This window comes from Cetorhinus maximus, chromosome 8 (genome assembly GCF_964194155.1).
Source record: "Cetorhinus maximus chromosome 8, sCetMax3.hap1.1, whole genome shotgun sequence".
In the NCBI taxonomy this organism is placed as follows: Eukaryota; Metazoa; Chordata; class Chondrichthyes; order Lamniformes; family Cetorhinidae; genus Cetorhinus; species Cetorhinus maximus.
The window spans coordinates 51,046,772-51,070,498 of NC_135886.1; the positions used below are offsets into that span (position 1 = coordinate 51,046,772).

Genomic DNA, 23,727 nt, shown 5'->3' on the forward strand with positions numbered 1-23,727 from the left:
ATTGTATCTAACTATCCTTATATTCCAGTGTTACCTAGCTGGATAGTAGGAGGTTCAATTTGTGAACTGTCTAAGTCTCCTTCTACCTCACTCTCACTGTCTCTTTTGACCTCCACTATGCTTACAACCTGCTCTTTCCTATCTTCCTCCCGATGATGGTATTGTTTCAACATATTGATATGATACAGCCAATTCATTTTCCCACAATCTGGTGTAATTATCAAATAATTTAATTTACTAACCCTCTTAATTACCTTGTATGGACCTTGAACCGTGCTTTCAGAGGTTCCCCCTGTAATGGCAATAATACTAACACTTCATCCCCCAGTTGTAACATTCGGGTCACAGCTTGCTTATCGGCCCAGTCTTTCATCCTTGAGAAACTTTAAGATGTTCTTGAACCACTTTGCAGGTTCCCGTGAGCTGTTCCTGGAACAGGCACATAATCTAACATAAATGATTTGTCCTTCTCTCCTAAAAACTTTAATTTCAGAGGACTTTTTAATCTCATGTCCATGGATTAATTCAAAAGGGCTAAAACCAGTAGATTAATTTGGTGAATCTCGATAGCAAATAAAAGAAAATCCAGTTTTTTGTCCCAATCATGGGGATATTCAGGACAATATGCTTTAATCATTGTTTTGGGAGTTTGATGGTACCTCTCTAAAGCTCCCTGTGTTTGTGGATGATATGCTGTGGACTTTAACTGTTTTATACCCAAATTACTCATTATGTTCTGAAAAATTTTAGACATAAAATTGGAACCTTGATCCAACTGGATCTCTACCAGTAATCCATATCGAGTAAAAAATTGAGTTAACTTCTCTACTACTACTTTAGCCGTAATGGTCCTTAAAGGGATGGCCTCTGGAAATTGAGTTGTCATATCCATAATGGTAAGGATATACTGGTGTCCTGCTTTTGTTTTTGGTAACAGTCTCACATAGTCCACTAACACTCTACTGAATGGTTCCTCAGAAACTGGTATAGGAATTAAGGGTGCCAGTTTGATTGCAAGTTGTTGTTTTCCTACCATCTGACACGTATGGCACATTTTACAAACCTGCACCATGTCCTAATGAAGACCTGGCCAGTAAAACTGCTGGCTTATCCGCACTTGAGTTTTCCATATCCCTACATGTTCTGCCATTGGAATTTCATGTGCTACCCGTAATATCTCTTTACGATATTTGGATGGTACTGCTAACTGATGAACAAGCTTCTACTTTTCATCTGCAGGTCTGCAAGGTGGTCTCAACTTCCTCATTAGAATTTCATTTCTACTACAATAACATTCTGGAACTGCTTTAGTCTCAGTTTCAGTTTGGCTTGATTGTGCTTCTTATTTAACTCTGGATCAGTTTGCTGAGCCTCAACTAGAGATTTGTTAAACATCTCTTTCGGATTATCTAAGTCTTTAAAGAAAGTTTCAGCCAGCCAAATATCTGTCTGTGGTATCACTTTGACCTTTGATGATGGACTTGGCTTAGCCATTGCTCAGGTCATGACACGTGAAGGAAAAGTTCCTGGAAACTTTTCCTGTCACTGCTCTGTCTCTTTAACCTCACTTGGGATTTTTGCAATTATGGGAGAAGCTATTACCTTTGCTCCAGTTAAATCATTTCCAGGAGTAAATCAACTCCATCTACGGGTAGCTGCTGAACAACCCCTACCATCACTGTCCCAGACAATAGGTCACATTCCAAGTGCACCCGGTACAAAAGTTTGGGTATATATTCCCCACCACTACCATTAACTAAAACTTTGGCTTTTAATGTGCTCCCCAGCAAAAGTGTTTGAGTGGCTCCTGTATCTCGAAGTATGACTAGGTTTAGCTATCTCTTTTGAGGGATAAGGGGTTACTTTTCCCCTCAACATAAAGTCTTTATAACTCTCATGTATCTAATTCACCTCTCCTGTACTCACAGCAGTGTTCACACTCGGTTTCACAGCTACAGTTAATGCCACAACTTGATCTGTTGTACTTTGTCCTGAATCACGCTTAAGTACCCCAATATGTCCCATGCATTTCCCATGCAACTTCCAGCAATCGGCATGAACATGTCCCACCTTGTTACAATGGAAACACTTAGGCCTTCGAATATCATTTCCATCCTCAGCTTCTTCCTTTCTGGCCTGAGGAGGAGTTTCCAAAGCATTCCCAACTGTCCCTTCTCTTCCCTGGCTACTTACCTTCCTTTAACCTTCCCACCTTCTATCCTTCTCAGGTTTGTGAGGATGATGGAAAAAGGGTTTAGATTTATGGACCAGTTCATAATTGTCAGCCATCTCCGCTGCGTATCTAGCTGTTTTAACCCTCTAGTCTTCAATATGGATTCTAACCACTGGAGGAAGTGAATTTTTAAATTTGTCTAAGAGAATTATTTGCCTAAGAGCTTCACACATTGTCTCTACCTTTAATGTCCATATCCAACGGTCAAAATTACTTTGCTTTACCCTCTCAAACTCAAAATAGGTCTGCCCAAGCTGTTCCGAAATTTCTGCCTGAATGCCTCAGAGGATAACTCATATGCACTAAGAATAACTTTTTTTACTGCATCATAATCCACAGAAACCTCTTCTGAAAGTGAAGCATAAACCTCATGAGCTCTACCCACCAACCTACTCTATAAGAGCAATGTCCAGGTTTCAATTGGCCACTTCATTTGCTTAGCCACCTTCTCAAATAAAATAAAGTATGCCTCTACATCCCTTTCCTCAAACCTTGGGAGGGCTTGCACAAACTTAAAAATCTCCCCACTGGGCTTTGGGTTGAAGGTGGCTATTTCACCATCAGAGCCTCCCTCAGCATCTGAGGCCTCTTTTTTAAGGTCCAGCCTTTTAAGCCGGTAGTCCCTTTCTTGTTCCTTCTTTCTTTCCTTTGCCTCTCTTTCTTTATCCTTCTCCCTTGCCTGAAATTCCAGTTCCAGCTTCTTAAATGCCCTTTCGCTTTCCTTTTCTTTTTCCTCCAATTCAAGTTTTTTCAGTTCCTTTTCATGTTCAAGTCGCTTCATTCGCAACTGGATCTTAGCCAACTCAATTGATTCACCCCACCCTGGAGAACGTGGTCTCTCTATTATCCCTTCCAGTTTCAAATGCTACACTATTATCTCAACTATATCTGCTTTCCTTGCCCCTTTGATTAATCTAACTCCAGTTTATCTGCCAATTCCATTAGCTTACTCGGTTAATTTCTGTAAACCAGTTATGATTACATTTTCCATCTGTAAAATAGCCTTAGCAACTTCCAAGGCCATTTTAGTTTACCAATGTATAAGAAATCTGGCCTCTGTCCTCTCATCTCCTACCAATTATTATTCGGCGTCCAATCACCCACTGTCCGCATTTCAAAATTCCACAAGAGCCCCCGATTTATGTTACAACCAGGATGGGAGGAGTGTGCGAGTTATCAAGACCCACTACTCCGCAGGCCATACCATTAATTTCGATGTTTAATTTTCTCACCAAAATGGCCAATTGGGTACCTATACCTCTAGTACCCAGAACACAAGAGACGCTGAGCAGGCTTCTTTCAAACTCAGAATGATTAATTTATTTTAAAACAAATTTTCTTTTAGCAAATTGCAAGTACTGGTTAACACACAATTGTAGTGGGGAAGTAAAGCTATCTACCCCTTCATAAAGAATTCTCCCAGAAATCACAGACACACACGCAGACAAACAAAGGAGAAACAGATAGAGTCTCTCTGCAGTGATGGGCTTTGGGGGATAGGCATTGTAAAATAAAGGATAAAGTCCACAGGGTCTTGATGCTGTCAACCTGGAGTTCCCTTGTGTGAAGACAATCCGCTGTTCCCGATAGATGCCTGGAAGTTCTCACCACTGGTCTCAACTTTGCAGGTCCAAATGCAGACTAGTTACACTCAGATGAGGTTTCTCTGGCTACAGGTTGATAGCCACACACAATTTCAGGCAAGGTAGAGAGAGGGAGCCAATCAAGGTAGCCGTCCTTTCTCAGCTTGTTCTCCAACAAGACTGCCTTCAAAACAAGCAGCTTCACAACTTAATTTTTTTCCCTCTCCCCCAAGTGATTTCCTTTTTGTCTCCCAGCTTCATTAATTAAAGTACTTTGCAGTTCAACACAAACAAACAACTCCTTCTCAAGTAGGTGAGGTGATTTCTAGGAAGAGCCCTGGTTATTGACAGTTCAAAGGTCAACTTACGACCTTCTTTAAAAACAAATCCCAGGTTAGCATCCAGATGACCAGATCATGCCAGGTCCTTCCATTTTGTAAAAGAAAACTTCAGTCTTGAGAGATATGATTCTAACAGTTTAAGGTAAAACTGAGTGGAGTGTATTCATGGTTGATGCTAGAGCCTCTATTTTTTTCTAATTTACATCAATGGTAGAATCAGTAATTTGATATAATTGTAAAAATTCTGGACAATGCAAAGCTATGGGAACAGTATCCTGGCCAATGTTTATCCCTCAGCCAAAAACATGATCAACTGGTCATTACAATACTGCATTTTGTGGGAGCATGCTGTGCCCAAATTAGCTGCCACGTTTCCTACATTATAGTAATTGAACTTCAAAAGTACTTCATTGGCTGTAAATGTCCTGAGGTCATGAAAATTATTTTATACATGTAAATTTTCTCTTTCCCTCATTTAAACCTCATGAAGCAGCTAAAGACTACAAAATCTGTAACTGGGCAGAACAGTTCCAAATAAGATTCTGTATATGGTATGGGCCTTGGAATAAGTAATGGGTGGTAACATAATTGCATCTCTGAAAAAATGAGACATACTATTGAATCTTTTCACCTTGCATTCATCTGGACAACTACACAAGATAAACCAACAGTAATGAGAACAACAATTTATACAGTATGAGAAGAGAGTGCTGATTGGTTAGCAGGTGAACTCTGATTGGCAGAGGCATTGCCAGGGAGAATGGAGCAGAGAACAGTTAACTACTAACTGTTAACTGCCAAGTCTTTGTTTCAAATTCAAACCAGGCAGGTCGACTCTGGTCAAGGAATTGCCATGAGGAATGAACCAGGGAATGGCAGTCCCCCAAGCTTTCGTTTTGTTGGAAAAGGTGTAATGTGTGGGCATGCTCCTTCTGTTGGTAAAGAACAGGGCTCTTTGTGTGAATATATCTGGTTTCTAGCATGTATTAGTGAGCCAAACTGCGAGCCCAAATGATAATCTTAAATTTGCTTCCAGTTTTACCCGTCGGCCACATGGCAGCTTTTCATGCCGTATTGTCTCAATCCCGCCTCATTAATCAAGCATTCCCAGGAAACGTTTAACATTTAAGAAGTATTTGGATGTGCACTTGCGATGCCATGCCATACAAGGCTATGGGCCTAGTGCTGCAAAATGGGATTAGAATGGTTAGGTACTTGTTTGACCGGCACAGACTTGATGGGCCGAAGGGCCTTTTTCTGTGCTGTAGACCTCTATGACTCGATGAAACCCACTGTTTCGCTGGCGGGCGGCCTCTGATCCACCCTTCACGCCGTCACTTCACCGCTTCCTCATGCCGGGCACCATATTTAAAGTACAGCCACGCGTACACCTCTCAGTGCTTCCAGCCCAAGACTGCTGCACAGAAGACACGGCCCCAAAGGCAAGAAGACTGCAGCCCCCCGATTCAGTGACACGTTCCTGGAATGTCTTTTGGATGCAGTGGAGGTCCGCCGTGTTATTCCGAACAGCCCTCTGGCTGCAGGAGGGGCAGCAACATCACCAATCCGGCTTGGGAGTAGTCAATGTCAATGCCCTGCAAGAGCGGACAGCCATCCAGTGCAGAAAGAGGCTGAATGATCTCTTCCTTTCCGCCAGGATAAGTCATTCTTCTCACCACCCTCAACTCATACACTCACAAACCCATCACACATCCACAAGGATCTCACAGTCATTATACCATAGATGACTCCATGGTACATGGGTTGCATAATCATGTAGAGATTTTCAACTTAAATTATCGACCCTGGCCTGTTATTTTTCCCTGTCACACCAATAAATGGCACTCAACCAGGTCTTGCAATGTTAATTTGATGATCTGCTTGTCATGACTTCCTGTCAAAGCATCACAATGTGCTCTATTATTTTTCCTCAAATATCTTTCAACATGTTTTCTGAAAAAAGTCATGTCCCCTATTTTTTCTGAAAATCTTAAATTTTAAATGCCCAAGTACACTTTTAAATAAATAAGCCAGAATTTTACGTGTTAGATTCGGGCGCGCGGCTGACCCAGGAGAACGTTAAATCATGTGTGTTGACGTCCGGCATGCACCTCGCACGTGTGTGACTTATGTGATAGTACGGTCGGTGGGCGGACACAGGAGTCACCATACTGCACCACACCATGCTGCACATCACGACACTCCATCATGCCATATTATACCGAACCATTCTGCACCACACCGTACTGCACCCAGCCATATTGCAGCACAGCATGTTGCAACACACTATGCTGCACCACACCATGCTGCAACACACCATGCTGCACATCACAACACTCCATCACGCCATATTCTACCGAACCATTCTGCACCACACCATGCTGCACCACAAAATGCTGCACCACACCATACCGGACCACACCATGCCGTACCACAGCATGCTGCAACACACTATGCTGCAACACACCGTGCTGCAACACACCATGCTGCACCACACCATGCTGCACCACACCATGCCATACCACACCATACTGCACCACACCATGCTGCACCACACCATGCCATACCACACCATACCGCACCACACCATGCTGCACCATACCATACTGCACCAGAAAATGTTGCACCATGCCATGCTGCACCACACCATACTGCACCACAAAATGCTGCACCGCACCATGCTGCACCACACCATGCCGTACCACACCATACCGCACCACACCATGCTGCAGCACAAAATGCTGCATTACACCATGCTGCACCACACATACTGCACCACATCATGCTGCACCACACCATCCTGCACCACACAATGCTGCATGATTCTATGCTGCACCACACCATACTGCACCACAGCATGCTGCACCACAAAATGCTGCACCACACCATGCTGCACCACACATACTGCACCACACCATGCTGCACCACCCCAAGCTGCACCACATCATGATTGCTAGGGGTGTTTAGCGTTATCAGGGACAGGCAGGAAAGTGGAGTTAAGGCCACAATCAGCTCCTCCATCTCCTCCTCAGCCAGCTTCTCTCCCTGTAGCAGCGCCAGATTGTGAAGGGGGCAGCAAGTGACAATGATGCATGACTCCCTCTGCGGACTGTATTGTAGGGCTCCACCAGACTGGTCCAGGCACTGGAACCTCATTTTCAGCATCTCGATGGTTTGCTCCAACAAGGTGCGAGTTGCAGCATGAGCCTCGTTGTACCATCTCTCTGCTGAACTCCGAGGCTACCGCCGTCATCAGCAGGTAGCCCTTGTCCCCAAGAAGCGCACCCTGCAACATCTCTGGACCCTGGAAGATATCAGGGATCTGAGGCCTACTGAGAATGTAGGAGTCATAGATACGTCATGGGAACCGTGTGCAGACCTGCAGGATGCATTTGTGGTGGTCGCACACCAGCTGAACATTCAGCGAGTGGATGCCCTTGCAGTTGACCTAGTTCACTGCATGTTGCCACAGATTTCTGAGCACCACATGAGTGCAGTTGATGACACCCTGCACCTGTGGGAAACCTGAGATGTAGGCAAATCCCAGCACTCTTGCATCCTGGCTTTCCTGATCCCAGATGAAATACTGCAAGTTGTGTGCCTTTGTGAAGATGGCGTCCATGACCTCATGGATGCATTTGTGGGTGGAGGCTTGCAATATCTCATGGAAGTCACCTGTGGAGCCCTGAAAAGAGCCACGGGTGTAGAAATTGATTGCAGCGGTCGCTTTCACAGCCACTGGCAGTGGATGCCCACCATGTCCCTGTGGCGCCAAATCCTGCAGCAGGTGACAGATGTGACTGACCAGTTGCCTGGATATGCTCAGTCTTCAGCAACACTAGTTCTCAGTCATCTGTAGGAATAACAAGCGCATTCTATGGACCCTGGGTCTAGCTAGGTGCCGACCAGTGAAGGCTTGCTGTGACTTTTCAACGACATGATTGGGAGCTCTAGCTGTCCCTTTATCCTGAGGGCGTTACTCTTCCCTCTGCCCAGCCAGGTACCTCCGTCACTCTCTTCTTCATCTCCTCTCTCTGTAAGTGATGAGGCATATAGCTAGGACACCAGGCTCCATGTTCCTGATGCACTCCTCCTGCAGGATGAAAGAAAGAGATGCATGGGTTAGCATGGGTGTACGTGGCCGTTTCCGTCCCTCCCACTCCCCGACACGTGCTTGTGCACTACTATCAACCGCAGTGCAGCCCTCCCCACCCCAGAACTCACCTCAACTACAGTGCACCCTTTGCCCCGGGACTGCATTGTCAGCCAGCCAGAAAAATGTGATTTGCCTGTGCCCTTGCCTGAATGCGCGGCGCCTCAACCTTAAGGTCCAACAAGCGACCCTCATGAGCGCTGCACAACGATACTGTGCACTCAAGTCAAGTGCAAACTCATGAATGGGCCACCACTTTTGGCCCTGATAAGTGCCCAGTCTACCTCAGATTACTCTGGAAGGGTAAAGTCTCAAAAATTCGAGCAACAGGTGAAGATTGCTGTTACATGCTATTCTTTAAATAGTACCATTGGATTTTTGATACCCAATTGAATAGATAGATGGGAGCTCAGTTTAACACCTCATTTACAGGACAGCACTCGCTCAGTATTGTATTTAAACAACAGCCTAGATTTTTTGCTTGAGTTGCTTTAATTCAATTTTGGATGTTGAGATAATGTACAGAATATCAATAAGATGGTCCCTGGTATTAGTTCCGAGGAAAGGCTGGAGAGACTTGGGCTATTCTACCTTGAAGGGAGATAACGGGGGAATTATTAAAGTATATAAGGCATTTAATGATATCCTCCTTCAGGTGCCATACCCTAAGAGGGCATTGCTGACCATGGACTTCCATTGGATTGGTCCATGATTATGCTTGGCAAAGTACTGCAGTGCATTGCTATTGCCTTTGGAAGCCTGGCTGCCCAGGAAACTCTCCTGCTCTTACCACCTGCCATCAGTTATATTGGAAGGATTTACAGGCTGATAATTAACCTGTTTGGCCATGTTATGAATGCACTGTCTGTGGCCATCAAGTCCTGAAGTGGGACTTGAACCCAAAGCTTCTGACTCAGAGGTAGGGATGGTATTATTGCACCACAAGATCTCCCTTTTTAACAATATAAGAATGGTAAATATGGAGTACAATTTAAAGATAAACCATGAAAGTCAGATGAGGAGGTGTAGACACAAATGAATAAAAAGTAAATTTAGGATTTAAGTCATGAAGTTCTCAACAGAAAAATAAAGGTTATCAGACTAAAAGACATAGCAGCTATTAAAAGTGAGTTGAATGCAATAATTAATATGCTCAGATAGGTGTACCTATTCTGCCATTTTATGTACTGTACATTTGACAAGAGTTAGTAAAGCTGCCATGAAGAGATAGGCCTTTTTGGACCAAATCAATTGTGTCTATGTTACCCAGTGTAACAAATGTAAATGTGAAAAGCTTAAAAGCCAAATCAAATCCTGAATCATAAATGATCTAGCTTATGTGACATCAGATCAATATAAAGAAACAGATACTGGGCGCAATATTCCGTGCCTGCAGACAATATGGCAAAAAGGCCAGAAATCGGTTTCACAATGTTGTGAAATCAATTTGCAATCATCCGCTCAGTCCGTCGATAGCGGGCCGCATTTCCCATAATCAGATGTTGGGAACCTCATTGTAATACATCTGCATATCATTATAAGGCTATCCCACACAGCTGGATCGTCTGCCCACACAACAGCACATATAAGGCGTGAAGTTGGCGGGCTGCACTTTGAGGGGAACTCGGAAGTGAGTGCACAATAATGTTGCGCAGCAGTTGCCCAGGTCACCTGTTGGACTTCAAGGTTGGGGCACGTTGGAAGGGGGGGTGGGGCAAGGGCTGCCCTGTGGTTGAGGCGACTCGAGGGTGGGGGCACGGGCTGTCCTGCGGAGGAGGTGCATTGTGGGTGGGGGGGCGTGGTTAAGGGTTGCCCTGTGGTTGAAGGTAGTGCACAAACACGTGTGGGGTGGGAGGGATGGAAGCGGCAACGCATTCGAGAAACCTTGTATTCCTCTGCAGCTGAGACAGTTTAGACACAGCCATATTGACATGCGTGGAGTCAGGCCTCAAGCTTATCTGCCCACTCAAGCAATGCAGAGGCATGAAAGTACCACCAAGTGCTCGAGAACTTTTCACCCCTTGGGCAGAGACTGTTTTAGTGGACTGCAGAACAATTAGATGACTGGGCACGTTGTACAATCTCCTTGCTAAAGCTGGCCATGGAGCAGTCACTGGTGGAGGCACACACAGTCCCTTGCAATATCATCATCCCGGTTTGGACCAATCTCCCCCATGGTTCAAGCTAACAGTGCAGCCTTGCAGTGCAGGTTAGGAGAATGCCTGCACCTGAGCTGAGAGCACAGCATGCAGTCCAATAGGCAAAGCTGCCGCCAATTGGTCAGGTGGAGTGGGGCAGAGATGGTTGGAGTTTTGGGCAGCTGTGCAGCGCACTAAACTCTGGCCATCCAATTGGTGACCAGCACTCTCCCGGATACGTTAAGGGGCATTCAGACTTAAACGGGAGAGGTTCTTAGCGTACCCAAGCTAACCCATGCTTATCTATCTTTCATCCAGCAGGACCATGGAGCCTGGTGAAATAGCTGTATGCCTCGTGGTATACAGAGAGAGGAGACAACGGAGAAGAGATCGACGAAGGCACCTGCCTGCACAGAGGGAGGAGCAGCACCCTCAGGAAAAAGGGACAGCTGGGGCTCCCGCACATGCTGCTGAAGAACCACAGTGAGCCATCATTGGTTGGCACCAAGCTAGACCCTATGGATGCCGACTTTCATTCCTTCAGATGACAGACAACAAGTGTCACGAAAGACTGCGCATGTCACATCTGCCAGCTACTACAGGACTTGGCACCGTGGGAACATGGAGGGCATCCACTGCTAGTGGCCATGAAAGTGACCATGGCACTCAATTGTTATGCCAGTGGCACCTTTCAGGGCTCCACAGGTGACCTCTGTGAGCTATCATAAGCCTCCACACAGAAATGCGTCCATGAGGCATCTTTGCAAGGGCACACAACTTTGTGCAATTCGCCTGGGACCAAGATAGCCAAGATGCAAGAGCAATTCGATTTTCCCAGATCTCGGGTTTCCCACAGGTGCAGGTGTGATCGACTGCACTCATGTGGTGCTCAGATCTCCGTCGCAACAAGGGGTCAACTATGTCAACCGCAAGGGCTTCCAGTCGTTGAATGTGCAGCTGGCGTGCAACCAACACAAATGCATCCTGCAGGTCTGCACACTGTTTCCGGGAGTGTCCGCGACTCCTACATTCTGAGTCGGTCACAGATCCCTGACATCTTCCAGAGTCCACAGAGACTGCAGGGATGGGTCCTTGTGGACAAGGGCTACCCACAGAGGACATGGCTGATGACTGCAGCAGAGCGAAGATATAACGAGGCTCATGCTGCAATTTGCAACTTGATGGAGCAAACTACTGGGATGCTGAAAATTAGGTTCTGGACTGGTCTGGTGGAGCCCTGCAATACAGTCCACAAAGGGTGTCACGCATTGTCATCGCCTGCTGCGCCTTTCATAACCTGGTGCTGCAACGGGGAGAGGAGCTGGCTGAGGAGGAGATGCAGGGACTGGAGGTCTCCTCCGATGAGGAGGATATCCACTGTGATGAGGGTGAGGAGATCCTGAAAGGCGATGATGAAGGCGATGAGGTAATTGCATTGGTCAGATGAGGAAGGCATACTCTGGAGGCCCTTGCAGCTGCTCAATTTGTGGAGGATAATGACGACATGTAATGAGGAGACACCATAGATCCTCACATTGCATCTATGAACGTTTGACTCCAGCCTGGCTTATGGCAGCATACATATCCTCTGTGATAATGCTCCTGTCATGGAAACGCTAATAGTCACTCGATTCCAGGATGATGACGACATGCAGTGAGGACACTCCATAGATCTTCACATAGCCTCTGTGAATGTCTGACTGCTGTCTGTCCGAGGGCAGCTTGCTTGCGCTCTATGATCAGGGTCATACCATGGAGACTCAGCCATGAAACTTTAAAAGCACCTGATCCTTTGTCAGCCTTCAGCACCTATCCCCTTCAGGAGCACACTGTCACCGGTCACAGATGCTGAAGAGATGGGCTCCAGCCCCACCTTAAAGGTGCTGAGAGCTCCCAGAGAGAATGACGGAGCTGGGTGATGCCTGCTCACGACATTCTAGCATCAATGACAAGCACCGTTGAGGTGCAGGCATCACTAACATGCCCAGGCAGTGTGAGACCAGCCCATCACTTTTGTCTGAAGGCTGCACAAAGCACAGGGAAGAGGCGCTGGACTGAGACAACTGCCTTTATCTTGTGCAGAAAGGCTTCACACTTGAGTGACACAAGCACTGCTCATCAGAACAAGGAGCCATAGGCAGGGAGACATTCTTGGGAGTTAATTTACAATAGTAAACATTATATACAAGTGATTAACACCCATGCCCATGCTGTGCAACTACATCTTCTTAACTTTTCTAACCCTGCCGCTACGTCTTGGTGCTCCCCAGACATCCACAGCGGAGGTGGAGGCAGCCTGCTCACTGCTATGTGATGACCCTGATGGGCGCCTTCTGTAGGGCTGAGACTTGGAGCGCCCTGGCCTGCTTTTGGGGTCCTGCTGTGTGGCAGTGACACCTTTCTCGGACTGAGGAGCTGCAACTGCTGAGGTCACAGGAAGAGGGGATTCGGATGGGCTGGACATTTCCGGAGTCACATGGATGGATAGCCCCAGGTCGGGGGGGGGCGCGCGGGTGGTGGGTGGGGGGGGTACACCTGCTGATCCTCCTCCTCCCTGTAGGTGCCCGAGGGCCCTTGGCTGACTCCTTGAGGAGATGGGGTAGGTGGAGTGAGACTGAGCTGCCCCACACCCCTCTCGTGTACACACTGTTGGAGGCCAACTATGGCATCGGCGACGGGGTTCAGCCCACGCAGCAGTTCAGGAGGGACTTCCTGGACCAAGATCTCCATGGTGGCTGCCATCCTACCAGTGTTAACCTTGATGCTTGGCATGCCGGCAATATCACCTCAGCCTGAAGGCGGATAAACTCCTCCATGGAGGAGGGATGCAGAAGATCAAAATTCATTTGTATATTTACCAGCTTGCTATCTAAGATCATGGGCATATATTTATCACTAGGTAAATACTAATATATACAGTGACCTAATATTCACTAGACAAAGCATGATCAAATATTTTACAAACACTGTGTTAAAGAACCGGATCCTATAAAAACTAAAATATAATACTTTCCTCTATAACCTTTTCTCGTCTATTGACCACGGCTTGTGCCCCAATCCGTTTTGCTTCCTTCTCAGGAGTGGCCTGTGCCTCATGACATGTTGTTTACTGTTCAGTCCAAGCCACCTGACCATACTACTCACTTTCTAAACTGATGGCTCCCATCCAAAATAGTTGGATGATTTATATATATAATAACATTAATTATAAACCTAATATTTTCTTTTGTTCAATACCTAAAATTAATATTTTACATCGAACAACTCATTTTCTGAATTGTTTTGCTTTTGCTGATGTTTAAAAATTCAATGATATACAAAACAAAAATCAGAAAGTATTTTAGTTATGTCATGGATTTCAGACAGTTGTCATATGGCATTGGGCTACACCTGATTGGAAATCCTTCTTTCCAAATGATTCTTTCCTTTGTTTTACAGACACTGATCATTATTCCACACTCTCTGGGTGCTGTCATAACCAGTGCTTTGAAGAGCATATTCCAGCTGTTATGATGGAGCAGTCCCATCTGGATGAAGTCTCGATTATAGTTCCAAATTGTACATTAGGTACTATCTTGCTATACAATTACCATGCTGCAATAATTATGATGAAGGCAATTACAACACACCTGATTTCATTTTCTGTTTTAAATGCAAGGGGAAATTGTGTAAGGATGGTATATGTTTATTATTTAGGAAGTGATAAACACAAATAAGTTTAATTTTCTCAATGCATTCGAGAAAACACACATGCTAAGTATGTAATAAGGACAGGAATTGCGAATTCACAGTAATGGAGTCCTGATTACCACACACCCGACCCTTTAACAAAAAAGCAAAATACTGCAGATGCTAGAAATCTGAACTAAAAACAGAAAAAGTTGGAATTACTCAGCAGATCTAGCAACATAAATGCAGAAAGAAACAGAGTTAACATTTCAGACCATTGATATTTAATCAGAGCTGGACAAAGTTAAAAATATAATAGCTTTTAAGCAAATACAGAAGCAGGGAAATGCTGAAAAGAACAAAATGGACAGTCTTTGATAGGTTAGAAGGCAGGAGAGAATAAATGACAAATGGAATGAAGATGCATGACCAAAGGAGATGGTAATGAGACATGTAAATCTGCAAAAGATAGTCTGGAGGAGATGTAAATGAGAAAAAGCAAAATCATTACCAACAGCTGCTATCTGAAAAAAATAGGGGCAGAGGTTATGATCTGAAATATTGTGTCTAGAAGGCTGTAAAATGTCTGATTGCAATATGAGGTGCTGTTACTTAAGCTTACATTGAGCTTCTTTGCAACAGTGTAGGAAGCCAAGGATGAAGGCGTCAGGGTGGTTGCGGCAGAGAATTGAAATGACAGGCATCCGGAAACTCAGGGTCACGGTTACCAAGGAATCATAGAAATATATGACACAGAAGGAGACCATTTGCCCTCTCCATTTCCGGGGATAGGCTATCAACTAATATTCGCTACAAACCCACTGACTCCTACAGCTACCTTGACTGCACTTTCTCACACCCTGCTTCCTGTAAGGACTCTATTCCATTCTCCCAGTTCCCCCATTTCTGCCACATCTGTACTGATGATGCAACCTTCTGCATCAATCCTTCTGATATGTCTTCCTTTTCCATCAACTGAGAATTCCCACACAGCGTGGTTGATGGGGCCTGCCAACCTGTCCAATAAATTTCACACACTTCTGCTCTTATCCCTTCCCCTCCCTATCCAGAACCATGAGCGGGTTCCATTCATCTTCAACCCCGCCAGCCCACCACCAAACACATTTTCCCCTCCTCACCTTTCTGATTTCCAAAGGGACCGTTCCCTCTGCAAAACCCTGGTCCACTCCTCAGTCACTCCTAGCACCTCCTCCTTCCCCGACAGCACCTTTTCATGCAAGCGTAGGAGATGCAATGCTTGTCCTTTCACCTCCTCACTTCACGCATTCCAAGGCCCCAAACACTCCTTCGATTTACAGCATTTACATGTACATCTTTCAATTTAGTATACTGGATTTACTGTTCACCATGTGGTCTCCTCTACACTAGGGAGACCAAATGCAGAGTGGGTGACTACTTTGTGGAATATCTCTATTCAATCTGCAAGCATGACCCTGAGCTTCCTGTCGCATGCCATTTTAATTCTCCACCTAGCTCTCACTCTGAGCTTTCTGTCCTTAGCCTGCTACAATGTTTCAATGCAAGCTCGAGCAACAGCACCTCATCTTTCGTCTTGGCATTATATTACCCTTTGGACTCAATACTGAGTTCAACAACTTTAGGTCATAACCTCTGCCTCCATCTTTCCATCTTATTCTATGTGTTTTTTATTGGGGTTTTTTTTCGCTGATTTGTTTCTTTCTTTATCCCTTCATGTTGCATTCAGATGGCTTCTACATGAAGTGCCTCATCGAGACACAACCTTTGTTTCTTTACTATACCCATTACCACTCTCTTTAGCTTTTGCACCATGAAATTTTTTGTTGGTTAATCTTTCCTGCCCTCCACCCTATCACAGACCTTCCCTTTTGGTCTTCCTCCCACTCCTTCTACTGGCTTAAAAAACTCTCACATTTTTATCTTCCTTCTGCTCTGATGAAACATCATCGACCTGAAACATTAACTCTGTTTCTCTCCACAGATGCTGCCTGGCTGCTGAGCATTTCCAGCACTTTTTTCTTTTTATTTTAGATTTCCAGCACCTGTAGTATTTTGCTTTTGTATTTGGTCCACCCTTTCTGTGCTGGCCAAAAAAGAACGATCCAACCTAATTCCACTTCCCATTCTTGTTCTGTAATGCTGTAGGTTACAGCACCTCAAATGCATATCCATTATTTTTTCCTCAAATGCGATGAGGGTTTCTGCCTCTATAATGCTTTCAAGCAGTGAGCTCCAGAAACCCACCATCCTCTGGATGAAATGGTTTCTCCTCAACTCCTCTCTAACCTTTCTACCAATTACTTTAGATCTATGCTCCCTGATTATTGACCTCATTGTGATATGAAATAAGACCCTTCTATCAACTCTATCCAGGTTCCTCATAATTTTATATGCCTCAATTAAACCTTCCCTCAGCCTTCTCTATTCAAAAAATATCAAGTCTATCCAATTCAATCTTTCCTCAAAGCTAAATTCTCCATTCCAGACAACATCGTAAATCTCCTCTCTACTATGATCACATCGTTCCTGTAATCTGGTGACCAGAACTGTGTGCAGTGCTCTAGATGTGGACTAATTAGTGCTTTATACAGTTCATGTACAACCTCCCTACTCTTTTATTCTATCCCTAAGTTAATAAAGGGAAGTATCTGTTTCGGAGTCTAGATGAGGTTCTTTAGGGCTTAACTATTTCCCTAAGAAAGTTACTTAAGACTGTAATTTGTAAAACCATTATTATTTATTTGCAGCTCTCTGTACAACTCAGTAACTCTATACAAGATTGGACTTCTCCTTCTTTCCAGACCTCTGTTACTTAGTCATGTGACATTGCATCATAGTTACATCAGCATCAGGTGCTTCTGATGTTAACCCTTTACGACATCTTCCCCCTAAGTCTTTATCCCAATTATATACATGCTTATACATCTCCCCCTGAAGTCTCAGACTTCACAGGGTTAGTCTCTAAGGTGCCCTAACCAATCTCCCTGGTCTTCTTCTGATCTCATTCTGAGGCCAAGGACATTCTGCACTCTCTCTTCATTCAATAATAGTGTTCTTCTCCTGGGTGGCCATAGAGCTCTGCCTTTTTGTTCCTTGTTTCCACCAGTATCTGAATAGTAAGTTCAAGTTTCTATTGGCTTTCTTTCCAATGTTATGAAGGCTTTCCGGTTCTTCTTGTATTTCCATGGTCCATTTCAATTCTATAAGATCTCAGCTGTGGAGCTCTTTCCATTATTATGCCATCTTTCTGTTGGTCTTGTGTCCATACTCTCTCCCTGGGCTGTAGCAATGTTAAGTCTTGTGTTCTGTGCCTGAAGTTGACGTTGCGAGCTTGATTGTATCCTTGTTACTTCTCACACTTCTTAACTCTCTCATGATTATCTGAGGTAATGTTAGGTTGTAGTTTTTGTTGCAGAGCTGGAAGTTGTATTCACAGCTGTCTTCCCATCAACAACTCTGAAGTTGAGAACCCTTTTTGTAGCAGAGGTTCTTTAGTTAAGAAGAGCTAAGTTAATATCTTTGTTCTTTTTCATCAATTGCTTGATTGTTCAAACTCCTCTTTCTGCTTCTCCATTCAACTGAGGATATCTAGGCAAGCTAGTCACATATATTCCTGTGCAAAGTTGTGGAATAATTCGTTAGAAAACAGAGGACCATTATCTGACACTACAATGTCCGGGATGCTCCGGGATGCCATGTGTCACGAAGATTCTCTTCGGTGATTGAATGATTGCCTCCTCCATGATGCTGTGAAATCTGTTCACTTCAATCCATCTGGAGTAGTAGTCAATGACAATGATAAATATTTTGCTTTTAAACTCAAATAAATCCATCCCCAGGCACTCCCATGGCTTTGATGGAAAAGTAGAGGGTGACAGTGGTTCACTCTGCTGTTGGATATTCACTGCACATGTAAGGCAATTTGAGGTTAATTTTTCTATAGAAGAACTAATGCCTGGCCACCAACTGACTGCTGAGCTCTTGCTCAGTATTTTGCTATCCCCAAGTGACTTCGATGAATATTTTGGAGACTTTCCAGTTGAAGTGTTTTAGGGATGACTAGTCTGTCATTAAAAACTAAGAAATAGTCAATGATTGTGGGATATTTTCTCTATTCAAAGTACTGGTATAGTGCTGGATTGTTAGGAGTATAATCTAGCCGTCCATTCTTTTATTTGGATGCATTTGTCATCCTGCTGCTATGCTTGCTTAATCTCTTGTAGTCTCTTCTCAGTGGCTGCTAAGTGTTTGGTAATGAGCGAAGTAAATGCTTCCACTTTCTCAATGCAATTCGAATCTTCCAGTTTGACTCTTTCCACTGGTATTCTTGAAAATGCATCTGCTGATACTTCCCTTCAACATACTCAGTCACTGTATCATATCTCATTTGTCTGAGTCTGAAATATTGAATTCTAGGCAGCAATTTAGTAATCTCCTTAAGGTTAACAAGAGTAGCCATTGGTTTGTGGTCAGTTCCAATTTTAAACTTTAATCCTATCACACATTCAAAGAACTTCTTGCACGCCTATATGGCTGCTCATGCTTCTTTCTCAATTGTTGCATATATTTTCTCAGTGTCTGTGAGTGATCTTGAGGCATAATAAACTGGTCTTCCTTTCCATCTTTTTGAACTTGAAACAAAACTGTGTCCAAACCTGTAGACAATGCGTCTGCTGCTATAATTGTTGGCAATTCTGGATCGTCATGTGCTAGAAATTCAGGTGAGATTAGGAGATTTATGATCCTGTTAAATCATTTTGCTGGTCTACTTTCCAGCATCACTGTTGACTTTGCCTCAACAGCTATCTCAATGGCTTATTGATTTCCATCAAATTTGGTAGGAACTTGCCTACCTGGTTGACCATCCCAAGGAATCTTTGATGTTCCTAGGCTGTGGAAACATTCAGAACACCTTGGTTTTCTGTGGGTCAGCTGTTATTTCTGAAGCTTGGATGATGTGACCAAGGAATTTAATCACTGGCTTTGCAATTTCTCACTCAGTATCAAACCTGCTTCCTGTAGAACTTTGAGGATTGCTCTTACTCTACAGTCATGTTATTTCCTTGATGAAGCATGTACGAGTATGTTGTCCATGTATATATTACTCCTTCCATGCATTCCAGGGTCTGAGACATCGTTCTTTGGAATACCTCAGGTGCAGAAGCAATTCTGAATGGTAACCTGTTAAAACAATAATAACACAATTACGTTATAAAAGTGGTTAGCAGTCTGGATTCTTTGGCCAGAGGCAACTGCCAAAAGCCGCTGTTTGCACCTAATTTGGTGAATAGGGTACCTTTTGCTAATTCAGCGAGACTTTCATCCACTGATCCATCGGGCTGATCTCACATTCCACTTACTTATTTATTGTTGAGTCAAGCCACACAGCTTCTAATTGAACTATTAGGCTTTGGTATTGTGACCATTCCAGAACATCACTTCGTTGGTATGGTTACTGGAGAGATAATTTCCTGCTGTAACATGTGCCCAATCTCGCTCTTGATTTTGTCTAAGAGTGGGAGAGGGACTTTTCTCAGTGTAAAGAGGCAAATTGGCTTAGCATCAGCTCTTAGGGTTGCAAGATATTCTGTCTTCAGCTTTCCAAAGCCTGAAAATAATGTTGGAAATTCATTCCTGAATATGTTATTGGACTGTTTATCAGCAATTTCATCAACCTTGTAGTTGAGCCTTAATTGTAAACATGCTTTCCTGCTTAATAATGATGACTCTTGGTCCTGCATGACATAAGAGGTTCAATGATTTCTTTATCCTTGTATCTTAATATTGCCAAGTATAGACCTAAGACTTTCAGTGCAGTCTGCCCTGGACCTTGCAAATGGACGGATGATGGCTGTTGTGTGGTATATTTAAGTCACTTTACTTCATCAGATAAGACTGAAACGCCTGCGCCTGTGTCTAATTTTAAACTCTATGATGTGTTCATCCACTTCTAGTTTAATGCTCCAGTAATTATTTCCTGTTTCATTGACTTCCCCTAGGAAGGTTATTTGATTTTTTCCTGTGGCTCTTCCACTTCTTGTATTTGATTTGGCCTTATTATTTTCTCTGTTTTTGTGGGCTGCTTGTGTTTTTGATCAACAGAAAATTTTAAAATGTCCTAACTTCCCACAGTTGTGGCACTCTGCTACCCCTGCTAGGCATTTGTCCCATCATTTCCCCACGAACAACTACTTTGCTTTCTGAACTTGTTGGGTTGCGTGATTTGTACTGCTTTAGTGTGTAAGAAATTTGAAAGAGTTTCATCTAGGATCCCAACTGCTATGCGATTACATATTAATTAATCTCTCAAGATTCCTTAGTCACAATTTTCTGCTAGCCTGTGCAGGTCGATAATGAATGAATCCAAGCATTCACCCAGTTTTTGTTTCTGCTTATTAAACTGGCTCGTTAAATGACTACATTTTTTTGAACACTGAAATATGAATCAAACGCCTGGAGGACTTCACCATAAGAGCTTGAAGCCTCATCGACATCTTGTCTTGCTATTACATTGTTGGAAATAGCTCCAACGGCATAAAGTATTGACCGGATGCTTTTTTCCTCAAGGGAAAAATTCTACCCCCGTCGGGGTGTTGTCCGGGGGCAGGCGCGAACCCAATCGGCACCCCCCAATTGGGGCCAGTCCACCATTTTAATTGACGCTCACCCGGAAGCGCTGAGCTCTCCCTGTGCAGGCGGGGTGGGGGGAGGATTCCCTGAGTCCAGGTCTGTGCTCTTTCGTGCATGTACATGCATGCGAAAGAGTGCAGGAATCTCCCTGAGGCACAGAGGTACCTCAGGGAGATCAGTTTGACATTTGAATCCTGAAATAAACCATTTAAAAACTTTAAAAACATGTCCCCTCATGTGACACTGTCACATGAGCTGGGACATGTCAAAGAATTATTTTTAAAAATTTTATTGAACTTTAAAACCCTTCATGAAACCTCATCCCTCGTGTGCAGGCCACCTGGGCTCTTCACCTGCCCGCCAACCTTAAGGTTGGACGGGCAGCTCATTTAATTGCTTTAATTAGTTTTTAACAGGCCTTAATAGGCCCTTGACAGTGGGCTGCACGCCCACCGAACTGGAAATCTAAACGACATACGGTGACGTCAGGACGCCCACCCGACGTCACCATGCGTCATTTTACGCGTCGCAAGTGGGCCTCGCCCCCCGCTCGCCGACCGGAGAATTCAGCCATTCTTGTGCAAACCTGAAGCTGTTCGATATCTGGAAAGTCTTTTCCTCCAGTTGTCCCAGTGTTGAGCTTGTTGTGAGCCTTCAGCACTTCAGAAAGGTCCTGGAGTGCAGTGCCGACTTCATGCTTGTCCTAAGCTCTGGATCTGCTACTGCTTCAGTAGTCTGGCTTATAGATTCTGGTCTGTGCTCACTGCTGTCCGAACTCCAGGTTTGTGGCTCAGCTTGCATCTGCTGCACCCATGATGCTCTGAGTTCTCAGGTGAGTCTTCAATCAATTTTTATTATCATCCTTCTTCCAAGGATCTTTAGGTCTGCCAGGTCCGCAGTCATCACTTTGAGTTTTTCTGGGTCTTTTACTCGATGTCCGCTGCCACCATGTTTCGTCTTGTGTTCAGGGTATAGATGGGGTTGTTTATGGTTTGACTGTTTCCCTAAGGAAGCTACTTAAAACTGCAGTTTGTAAAACAATACTTACATATGCACATACATACGAATTAGGAGCAGGCGTAGGCCATTCGGCCTCTTGAGCCTGCTCTTTCATTCAATAAGAACATGCTGACCTGATAGTAACCTCAACTCCACATTCCCACCTACCCCCTTTCTTGTTGAAATGTGTCTATTCTGTGTATTCTGAAATATCCCTTTAAATGTCTGCCACTGCATCTCTATTGACCTATCCCTTAACCTAATTTGCCTGTTCACTTTAGCTAGTTCTGCTTTCATGCCTTCATAATTGCCCTTGTTTAAGTTTAAAATACTAGCCTTGAACCCACTCTTCTCTCGCTCAAGCTGAATGCAAAATTCAAGCATATTGTGATTGTTCCTACATAGGGGCATCTTTACTATGAGGTCATTAATCAAGCCTACTCATTGTACAATACCAGGTCTAGTATAGCCTGCTTTCTGGTTGGTTTCAGCTTTTTTTAAATCATTTGCTCATGGGATGTGAGTGTCACTGGCTAGGCCAACATTTATTGCCCATCCCTAATTATCTTTGTTCAGAGTACATTTAAGAGTCAACCACATTTCTGTGGGTCTGGAGTTACATGTAGGCCAGACCAGGTAAGGACAGCAGATTTCCTTCCCGAAAGGATCAGTACTGAACCAGATGGGTTTTTACAGCAATCGACAGTGGTTTCATGGTCATCATCAGACTTTTAATTCCAGATTTTTATTGAATTCAAATTTCACCACCTTCTGTGGTGGGATTCAAACCCAGGTCCCCAGGGCATTACCCTGGGTCCCTGGAATACTAGTCCAGTGAAAACAACACCATGCTACCGCCTCCCCATGTGCTGTTCTAATAAAGTATCCCAAAAACATTCTATGAACTCCTCATCTATGCAACCTTTGCACATCTGATTTTTCCAGTCTATGGGCAGAATTTTCCGGTCAGCATGCGGGGGCGGGCCTGACACGCCGATGCGTAAAATGATCCGCGATGACGTCAGGTGTGCATCCCGACATCATCGTGCTCAGTAGCAATGTTTCATTTGGTGGATGCATGCCGGAGTCGGCTGCATGCCTGCCAATATGTAAACAACCTATTAAGGCCATTAAGGATCTAATTAAAGTTATTCTGAACATTGCTCATCCAACCTTAAGGTTGATGGGCAGGCGAAAGGGCCAAGCGGCCTTCGCGTTTTTTAGGAAACTTCATCCACGAGCAGGATGAGGTTTCCTAAAGCACTTATTAAATAAATACATTTTTTTAATAAATTCAAAAACATGTCCCAACTCATGTGATATTGCCACATGAGGGGACATGTTTAAATAAATTTTCACACTTTTTATTTCATAATTTTATTATCAATTCAATCTCCCTGAGGCAGGTCCGTGCCTCAGGGAGATTGAAGGGCTCATTCGTGCACAAGCGTGATGCATTACGTGCATTACGCTGGACGGGCATTAATTGGCCCGCCAGCATAATATGGTGGTGCGGAGCCAATTGCGGGCGGTGATTGGCTCCGCGTCCACCCCCTCCCGCCCCCGCCGAGCCCGCCTGCCATATGAAAAATCCTGCCCTGTATATCGATTAAAATCCCCCAAGCTGACAAGCTCCCATATTTCTTCCTTTATACTCTGTCCTAACATGTGCTACTGTTAGGGAGCCTGTACACCATTCCCACAAGTGACTTCTTGCCTGTATCATTTCTCATCTCTACCCAAACTGCTTCTACTTCCTGGTTTCCTGAATTTAGGCCATCCCTCTCTATTGTACTAATACCATCATTAATTAACAGAGCCACCCCTCCACCTTTTCCTAGCTTCCTGTCCTTCATAAATGCCATGTACCCTTCAATATTCAGGTCCGAATCTATGTCATCCTGCAGCCATATCTTTGTAAAGGCTATCAGATTGTAGTTATTTATTTCTATTTGAGTTATCAGTTCATCTGTTTTATTTC

The 23,727-nt window shown here is 44.2% G+C and overlaps 1 protein-coding gene across 6 annotated transcripts in view; it reads left to right on the top strand.

The window, feature by feature from the left end:
• LOC144683621 (bile acid receptor-like) overlaps window positions 1-23,727 on the top strand; it is a 191,150-nt gene that overhangs the window by 156,131 nt on the left and 11,292 nt on the right. For 5 of the 6 annotated variants that reach the window (XM_078546829.1, XM_078546828.1, XM_078546825.1 and 2 more), the window contains one exon: window positions 13,887-14,015. The exons of the other annotated variant lie outside the window; for it this stretch is intronic. In XM_078546829.1, coding sequence (XP_078402955.1) covers window positions 13,887-14,015 — 129 coding nt within the window. The remainder of the gene's footprint in view (window positions 1-13,886; window positions 14,016-23,727) is intronic. 6 annotated transcript variants of the gene reach the window in all.